We start from the raw sequence: 9,973 nt of genomic DNA on the forward strand, positions 1-9,973 counted from the left end.
CCGGGCCGGGCCGGCGCCGGGGCCCCGGGCGAGCGGGCCTGTTGCACTTGCAGAGCAGCAGGACGGGGAGCAGCGTGTCGGTGAGGCCCGCGAGGTCCTGCCCGAGCCCCCGGTGTGAGCCTTGGGCCGGGAGGGAGATGCTGCACACGCACGGCGTGACCCTGCTGCACCGGCATCCGCGCCTGCTAAAGGTGAACGCTATTTCCAGCGTGTGACACACGGCTGGCCCTGACGCGCTCTTGCTGGAGTAAAGAAGTGCTGGATTTAGGGACTCGTATTAACGTGCATCATGAAATGGGGTTAAGCGAATGGCAGCGTTTATGAGTCTTTTACTGCGCGCCAGGAGTTGCTGGAAAATGTTTCTTTGTCAAAAAAAATGGGACACCTTCTACAGCTCTTCTTTGCTTGAAGTGAACAGAACTGGCAAGAGAAAAAGAAACCTAAAATTAAATCGCAGTGCTTTTTAAATTATTTTTTTTATTTTTGAAAGGTAACTGTTGCTGGTTAATGCAACTCTTGTGGTTAGTGATGTGACTGTCTCCTCCCTGGTTTGTTTTGTTTTTTTTTTTTTTTATGGCATGTGATGCTTTTATGAGAGGATAAAGGTACATTTGCTTTGGTATAGTCAGTGTGGAAGTTTAATGTCTCCAGTCGTAAGAGTGGACAGTGAGAATGTGGTGATTGAGGTATAATTGGTTAAAGTGGTACAACTTGCATTCAAGAAGCTCGTTTGAAGGGAGAGGCATGTCTCGCCAAAGACTGCTATCATAGTTGGAAGTAGTTAGCACTGATTTTGGCTGCTTCAGCAGGAAGGCAAGGGCGGAACGCGCTGATTTTGTCTCTTCGTTCCTCAGTCGGTAGTGTTTTAAATTGAGGTGTGCTAGCAGGTTAACGTAGCAGAGTTTTGCTTCCAGGTCCCATGCTATGTGTGTGTCTTGTATGTTTAACACAGCTTCATTTGTTGCTACTGTGCACCTGACAACTTCCGTGAGCAAGGTTATCTTTTACAAAACCTGTTGTTGATGGTTTACTTAAATATCCCTTAATTATTGTATCAGCTACTCTGTTACGTAATACCTGGTAGACGCTGATCAGAGCTGCCTGTTTGCACTTTCTGTCAATAATACTGAAGAAGAAATGTTAACAGTTTTCAACTAAACTGCTGCTTGCAGGTCAGTAGTTCAGGATTGCTTTAGTTTTAAATTGAGGATAAGCTTAAAGGGTGGTTGGAGATTACCAGGTGATCTGCCACAATCCATACTGCAGTAAAAATGAAATTAGCAATAATTCTAAAGTTGTAATCAGCATCTATGGATGATGATTTCGGCATCTATGGATGAGGATTACTTGTCTAAGTATCTAGGGAAACAGTATAAAATAACAAGCTTTTTTCATGGCAGGGATTTTCTTTTTTTATTTCTGTTGAATCACCTGATTATTATATTACCTGAAACTCCTTGTTACCTACGTTATCCCTAATTGCATTTTGGGGTGGGGAAGGCCAATCTTGAGAATATTTTGTAAAAAATATTATTTGACTCCAAAGCAAGTATCTCATTGCTTAGTGAGACTAATGGATAGCTAATTGATGACAAACTTTAACATTGTTCAGCTTATTTGCATGTAAGAAGAAAAATTGTGAAGGTACAGTGGGCTGATGCATGGTTGAAAGGTGGAGAGATTACCATACCACTAACTCATCATCTTTCCTCAAAAGAAAAAAATTCTGTGCTCCATGAGTAACGAGAGTTTGTTCTGGAGACCTCAAAGTTTGTCACGATTGTTTTCTGTTAGTGTGAAGAAACCACATACAAGCAGAAATATATTGGATTTCCAAGAGATGCCTGAGTCATCAGCATACCTTATTCAGAACTGTGGTTCCCAACATTGTTCATCGGATGTTTTCTTACTGTCATACAGGAAGTATGTGTCAAACTTCAGCAGTACTTGGAGATGTAGGTTTGTATTCATAAGTGCTCTAACTACAAACAGCCCATTTCTCACTGAAGCTAGCTTTAGTTTATTGTGTAGTTAAAGCATCTGGATCGTGTCAAAAGAAATTTTTTCTTTCATGTTTACTGGTCATCTTGACTCCTAGTTAAAACTTGTAATTCATCTCCTGAAGCAAATAATTAATCATGTTACTCTTGTTGCTCGCAGCTCTTGTGTGCTTCTCTTATGTCATTAGGTGTCTCTTGAGTTATCTGTAATGTTCATATTAAGACTAAAGCATGTGAATAAAGGTAAATGGCCTGGGAAGTTTTAAAAAAAAAAAAAAAAAAAATTCTGATTTTCCCCGGTCTGTATTTCGGTCGTCTGTATTTCCGTCCAGTAAAATACTTTTTATCAGGCATTTTGCTGCTGAAGAGCTAAGGCGTGTGTATCGCAGGATTCCCCGCACTCCAGGCAGTCCGGCACCGCTGATGTAGGGGCCGCTTGCACTGGTGCATGTGTACGTCCATATTTTTTTTTTTTTTCTTCTCATGGAGGAAGACCATCCCAGGCTGCCCATCGTGCTGTGCAGACCCTTCCCTCGGCCAGTGTCCTCTACACAGCGGGTTCAGTGATGGGGGTGGGTAAATGGTGATTTTTCTAGTAGTTGGAAAAAACGATGTGGAGAGGTTATACGTGTTTCAGCAGTGTGTCAGCTCTAAGTAATAATTATCGTGATGGTCATCTCGGAACAACAGACTGAAGAAACTGGATTTTAAAGGGTGATATTTAGCTGGCCTCTCAGCAATGTGTATTATCAAGTTCTACTGCTTCTGGAGAGAGACTGAGTGTTGGTTGATAACACGGATTTAAAGTCTGTTTTATCTGTCCTTTGGTTTCCCACACCCACTGTTATTTCAGACCTGTGATTCAGCAGCATATTGGCAAGTGTAATCACTGGAATAGCAGAAAAAAGGTGTGTCAGCTCAGCCCTTTTTTCTTTTTTTAAAAAGAAGCACAAACCTTTAAGGATATTTACGTCTCGAGATAATGTATGGTGTTAGGCAAGGTCTAATACTACTTACTTCCTCTCTTTGCTCTTTTTTGAGGTAGTAAGGAGAAAATTGTCATAGCACGTGTGTGTGCTTCTCCTCATGCCATGCATTTGATGTACTTATTATTGAAAAATTTTAGCTAATAATATGGTACGGACTGCTTTTCTTTCCTGAAGGCAATAGCCACTAACTTCTTAATACTGAGGTAGTTCATACAGAAGATGATAGTTGTATGTCTCCAACAATCAAAATAGGGATGTTGATGCAGTCCTGAATGGCAGGAGGTGATCGCATGGAATATCCACTCAGGACTTGGTACACAAGGCAAGTGTTCTGGGAGTTGTGCTCTTTTTTTTTTTTTTTTTTCCATCTCGATAGGTGGCAACCTTCCAAGGATACAACCTTCACAGTTTTTGTGTTTTGATCAGTTGAGTTCAGGGTTGCCTGACCGACCATTTGCCCGGTGGATCCAAGAGGCTGCAGGCTCGTGCTCTCATCCTACGGCCAGAGCTGCGCTTGCCTGTGACCAACATGCAGGTGTCCTCCCTTACCTCAGAAATGCACCCCGGGTCACGTAGTGGGGGTGGGTTACATATCTCCCCATGAATGGGCTGCATGTGTTTGGGTTGTGTGGCAGGCGGGCTGCTTGTGTGATGGGCTTGAATATGGGGGGTTATACCTGCTACTGCTGGTATTTAAAGCTTTATTGCCTCTTGGTGAGGGAGAGCAGAATAACCAGACTGGTTTACTGAAAATGTTCGTCCCAACCAAAGGGATGTGGTTGTGCCCCTGTACTCGGCCCTGGTGAGGCCGCACCTCGAATACTGTGTTCAGTTTTGGGCCCCTCACTACAAGAAGGACGTCGAGGTGCTGGAGCGTGTCCAGAGAAGGGCAACGAGGCTGGTGAGGGGTCTGGAGAACAAGTGTTATGAGGAGCGGCTGAGGGAACTGGGGTTGTTTAGCCTGGAGAAAAGGAGGCTGAGGGGAGACCTCATCGCTCTCTACAACTACCTGAAAGGAGGTTGTAGTGAGGTGGGTGTCGGTCTCTTCTCCCAAGTAACAAGCGATAGGACGAGAGGAAATGGCCTCAAGTTGCGCCAGGGGAGGTTTAGATTGGACATGAGGAAAAATTTCTTTACTGAAAGAGTGGTGAAACATTGGAACAGGCTGCCCAGGGAAGTGGTGGAGTCCCCATCCCTGGAGGTATTTAAAAGACATGTAGATGAGGCACTTAGGGACATGGTTTAGTGGGCATGGTGGTGTTGGGTCGATGGTTGGACTTGATGATCTTAGAGGTCTTTTCCAACCTCAATGATTCTATGAACTACTAAGTAATTGGCAAGACTTACTTGAAGTGCTGTAGAGTCACTCTTTTAGATACGCACATCTTGTTATTTATTTTAAAAAAAAAAGTTAATTAAAAAAGTTCATATTACATGTAGTTACACCTTCCACAGAGACTCCTGTTTGTATTTTCTGGATGCTGGAGCAAGGTGCAAAGTTCAGTGATCCAAAGTAATTTTGAAAGCTCTTGTCAGACTGATGTGCTAAATGCCTTCCGGTTTTGTGAATGTCCTGATGGGCTTTGGTGGGAGGGGTGTGTGTGCGTGTGGTTAGGTTTTTTGGGTGTTTTTTTTTTTTGGTAGCTATGCAATCCTGCTGAATCTTGGAATTTTTTTGTTGGTGTAATATGCTATAAATCTGTACCTTTCTGAAACCTTTAATAGCAGTTTAAAACCTGTTGCATTCTAGAAAACCTTTCACAAAAGTTCAGTAATGATTTTGATTGTGGTAGCAGGAGTTTAGAACTATAGTACTATCATTAGCATCTGTCCAAAATAATGTCTTTAAATATCTTTTGGTCCACACCTTGAAAGAAAAATACTGTTTCAGAACATGAAAACGTAACGTTTTTACATTTTCCTGTTAACCTTTTGTAATATTATTTTGAAATATCTTTAGTACTTCCTAAAAAAATATATATTTTTAGGATAACACTGTATCTACAACTACTAGGAGCAGCAGCTACAAAAGATGACAAAACCCATCAGCTTCTATGAAAAGGTCAAAAAGCAAATTACCCGTGTCTCAAAATAGAAAAATATTTCACATTTTTAAAAGTGCTTTATAAACCTAAGTGGGAGGATAATTGAACAGTTGCTTTTCTTGCACTCTTATGCCTGAAAAGGTATGTTAAGGCAGGAAAGTAGCATCTCTTTAATCCTGTGAATTCAGTTGGTGTTCATGGACTTCTCTAACTGAAGATGAATGAGAGAGATAATTTCCATTCTGGTTTTGGCTAAATCTTCTTTTATTCCTGGCTGAAGAACCCATCCAAGTGTCAACAGTCCGATTATTTGGTCTGCGAGAAGCTGGCTCCGTAACTTCAGTGGTGTGAATGGTTGGGCTGAGGGACACCCTGGACGCTGGGGACCGGTGCAGTGGCCGAGTTGTTAAATTGACCTGATGCCCCAGCTGACTTGGAGGCTGCCTTTGCAGGCTGGGCCAAAATCTTTGCAGAACTAGCTGGGAGGTGTTTAACCCTCACACGTCACCTGTGCCGGGAATTGTTTGGGGTGCTGCATCAGTCACCCCCTTAGTGCCATTGCTGGCAGTGCCAGTGATAGGGGGGGTTATCCAGGCGCCCAGGGATGCTTCCGGAGTTCCTTTATGTTTTATTGCTCTTCGCTTTCTGTAGTGAAGATGCTGATTTGCAATTCCCAGCTGGTCATTTAGCAAAAGCTAAGAGCCAAATGTGACATTCCTGATATTCCTTAGCATAAAAAGTAAACAAAAAGCTTAAGAGCAGCATCTTCACTTAAATGTTTTCATGCAGGAGTAAATTCCTTTAAAAGCCTGACTTTTTGGTTTTGTTTGTTTGGGTGGGGGGATTTTTTTGTTACTGACTTCTTGTACTTATTATGGAACAGAGCTCTTAAAATTCTGAGGGGGGTGTGTGTGTTGCCAGGACCTGGACGGAGACAGGAAAGTCTTGCTTACTTTCACTGAGTGGGAAAGCCACGTGTGTGGGAGCAGCTTTTCTGGGAAACGAAAGTACCCTGCGTGCTTTCACTTTCTAGTTCTCTTGTGATAACCAGTGTGCTTATGTAAGGGTGGGGAAGGTTGCATTGAGTCACAGCAAAGGGGTGGGGTGTTTTTGTGTGTGTGTGTGTTGGGGTTTTTTGTGTTTGGTTTGGTTTTGTGGTGGGTGTGTGTTTTTCTGTGTGTAGTGAGGTTTGGTTTTTTTTTTTCCCTGGAAGTGTTAAACTTCCCCATCAAAACCCAGTGACTGAGTTACCAGTGTGATGGTCTTCAGTCAGCAGATAGACACCTGTAATTTGAGAGGATTCAGCTTCTCACCAGGGGGCTGTTGACTTGTGCCTAGGGTGGCAGCCTAGCATCACAATGCAAAGAGCAAGCCGGAGTGTTAGGTGAGTAATGTAGGAGAGGCTGTTGTGACAACGTATTTCAAAATGATTTTATGAATTCAGGGTAGACTTCAGTCTTTTTTTTCCATTAGGAAATAAAGATCGCTTCTGTTAGCTGATGATTACACTTCATCAGTTGGGGTGCTGTTAAAGAAGTCAATATCTGCCAAGAGTAGAAAATACTTGACTGGAGTGAATGTTAGTTTAACCAAGTTCAGTGAAACTAATATAACTTGCATGTGACTTCTGCCAGAGAGCTAAGTGTGCAATAGGTGGGGTGGTGACTCCTTCCATTCACTTTGGGACTGTGATACGTGCAAAGTTCTGGTTAATGGGTGGTCAAGTATAATTAATAGGGAAAAGGTAGTACTGGGAATCACAATAGTTAGTTGCATGTAAAACTATGTAAAGTTGAAACTTTTCTGATAAATTCTTCATTTTTTTATTATTTAAATAAAAATATTTTAATTTTTTATTTAAATAATACTTTTTATTATTAAAAAAAAGAAAATACGGTGACAAAGTAATCTAAAGGTGTGAGGCTGAAGTAAAGATGAGCTGCTGAGATGCTTTACTGCTGAACAGGATAGCGGGGGCATGCCTTGCATAATGGTACAAACTCAGGCTTTATGCCAAGTAAAAGGAAATACTTCTTCCCCTTTCCTGCATCAGGTTGGCAAATGGCATCTCTTGCCAAGTTTTTGTGAACACTTATAACTTCTAATTTGTCAACAATGCATTCTGAACAGCGCATGTCAGATTTTTAATGTTACCTTACATTAATGCTGTGCTGCATATAAATGTTGTCATAAGCTGTATTGTGCCAATGCACCTCAGCCAAACTTGCAGGTAGAATGGAGAGCAGCCGTAGTGTGTGCCATGGCTGAGTACAATCACCAACTAAAACGTTGCTTTTTCACAGCATTAAAATGTCCACTCTCTCGTTGTATTGCAGGCTTTAGATTTTTTTATCACTAGATCTCTTTAGCACTTCAAAACTTGCAATACACTAACTAAGGGCTCTACAGACCATTAACAGAAAATTTTCATGAAACTTCATTTTGATTAATCTTGTTCATACCACCTTTCTGCTCTATGTTACCATCCCAGTTTTCAGAGGTAAATAAAGGGAATGCAAGTGTGACTCTCTGCTGTCGTGGGTGATGCCTCCCTGCCCGGATATTCGGGGCGAGTACACTGGTCTGTGATCTGGAGCGGCAGAGGTGTTGTGCTGCCTTCTGCTGATTGCTGCAGGGCTGTATCTTCTGGTAGAGGGGTGGTTTTAACACACTGAACTATGCAGTAGTTTTCCTGGTGAATGATGTGCAGAATCTGTGGGTTTAGGCTTTAACAGGAATGAGATGCTAAGCAACATTTTGAGTCAATATTGAGATTCCCGTGAAGTGCTATGAAGGAAGAATTGGTCCTAAGATGGTGTAAAGGACAAATTGACACAAAATGTCGTGAGTAGGACACTGTGATAACTTCAGTTGTCTGCAGCAGGCTTTGTGAGTTCTTGTCTATTCAATTATGGATTGGTTTTCCATGTATTTAGTAACATCATTAATTCCAAGCATTTGAAAATCACAGTGAAAATATTTAATCTATTTAGACGTAGACTCTTGCAATTTAAGAAGGCACTGATAATTTCTTCAGTTAGGTTTCATAGTTTTCATTCTTTTGAAAATGTCATTAGCTACATACTTTTGCTTTTCTTTGCCATAACGGATGAAATTCAGGAGCATGTTGAAAGCCATCAGCATGAGAGTTTTCCCAAAACCTGATGTTTCCTGACGGTGGGACTTTAACAGAAACAGCACTGTTCTGAGAGGTGGCAACACTGAGTGTCCACAGTTTTAATGTAGCTCTCTGAAGTAAGGATGTTGGAGAGGTGAAATCCAAAGAACATGTGATGTGGAACAGCTTGAAGGCTGGAGTGCAACTAGGTTAACTTTGGAGACATCGCCTGACACAGATTTGTGTATGTAAAACACTTTTTTTTTTTTAAGGCAGCAGAAATATCGGTATGCAAATTCTAATAGTTTTTATTCTGAGATGCACAGCTTTGTCTTGATGCTTTTGTTTATAGTAGGTTTCTGAATTATTTTAACTGGTGGATTCTTGCTGAAAAAAATTATACCCTGTACAACATTTCTTTTAAAAATGTTTCTGTTATCAACTAATTGGCAACAGTCAAGCTTATCAAAGTTTAGGTGTCAAGCAAATGCAAATTGTGCTTATAATATTCTTGACTAAAGCTTTTTTTAGCCATCAGGTGAAAGCATATTTTTAAGCTTTACAGTAAGCACACGTAGACAGAATAATGTATTTAATAAAAGCTTTTCAGAGAGGCATTAGTGTTTTCAAGGCATGATCCATAACTATTTAAAGTTATTTGACCCGTGGATCTTACCTTGGTCTAGACGGAATTCGTGGAAATTAATGCATGTGATAAAATGGCATTACCTCTGTGGCTCCTTCCCACCAATTGACGTGTCATCATTTCACTTGTGTTGTACCCCATAATCCAGAGGGCTCCCTTTAATTAAAACAGGATGTTCACTTGACATTAGGGTCTGAGTCTGAGACGTAAAAGTTTTGGACTGTCAATTGTGTAGCTATATTTAATGCCATCTGTTACTCTTTGTGAATAAGTAAATGCTGAGCTTGAGTTCGTGCATGGTTGCTGTGATAGCTGTTCTTCTCACAGCTGTATGACTTCAAGAACAGTCAGATACCTGTGCTGAAAATTTCTATTCTTATTCTCAAATAAAAAATGACTCTTCCTGAATTTCAATAAAATTCCAATTAAAAAAAAAATCATTTTGAGAAGTTGAATTTAGCTGTGTTTTTACTAGGATTAAGCCAGAAAAAAAAAAGTGCTATGTGGAAGTTGAAAATAGTATTCATTTACATTCAGGTGCATGCTTTGAGAGTGCTTTAAAGTAAGCAGCTGGAAAAGGCTGGGTATGCACGGGCACGTGGCATTCTTCATTCTTTTCAGAAGAGGAGGAGATAGAACCGACTCCTACTCCACTTTCCTTTTGTGTTCAGTTTCATTTTATTTCTCTGAAAGTTAGCTGCTTTGAAAAAGAAATTTCTCCTGGGACCACAGCTGTTGGAAATGTACTTTTCTTTAACACTTTCCAAAGTGCATAGTTACCAATGGCCTGGTTAGAGGACTGAATACTGCATATTTCATCGTATCCCAGAAATCTTATGTTATGACTGAGAAAGCATTCCTATGTTTTGCAGATTTTAACTTTTGCTTTGTTTTGGTACAGAATCATGGGAAAATATGTAAGAGAAAGTTTTTAAGCTTGTGTCCTGGTTTTGGCTGGGAAGGAGTTAATTTCCTTCCTAGTAGCTGGTACAGTGCTGTGTTTTGGATTTAGGATGAGAATAATGTTGATAACACACCGATGTTTTAGTTGTTGCTAGGTAATGCTTACACTAGTCAAGGACTTTTCAGCTTCCCGTGCCCGGCCAGCGAGAGGCGGGGAGGGGGCACAGCCAGGACAGCTGACCCAAACTGGCCAAAGGGATATTCCATACCAT

General features: G+C 41.1%; 1 protein-coding gene across 1 annotated transcript in view; it reads left to right on the top strand.

Annotated features, from left to right (window-relative positions):
• Positions 1-131: 131 nt before the first annotated feature.
• Positions 132-9,973, top strand: part of LOC103895018 (ubiquitin carboxyl-terminal hydrolase 25-like) — a 51,313-nt gene continuing 41,471 nt past the window's right edge. Inside the window, exon 1 of the mRNA XM_009274518.1 lies at positions 132-191. Coding sequence (XP_009272793.1) covers positions 138-191 — 54 coding nt within the window. The 5' untranslated portion in view covers positions 132-137. The remainder of the gene's footprint in view (positions 192-9,973) is intronic.

Source organism: Aptenodytes forsteri, unplaced genomic scaffold (genome assembly GCF_000699145.1).
Source record: "Aptenodytes forsteri isolate BGI_AS27 unplaced genomic scaffold, ASM69914v1 Scaffold207, whole genome shotgun sequence".
NCBI lineage: Eukaryota > Metazoa > Chordata > Aves > Sphenisciformes > Spheniscidae > Aptenodytes > Aptenodytes forsteri.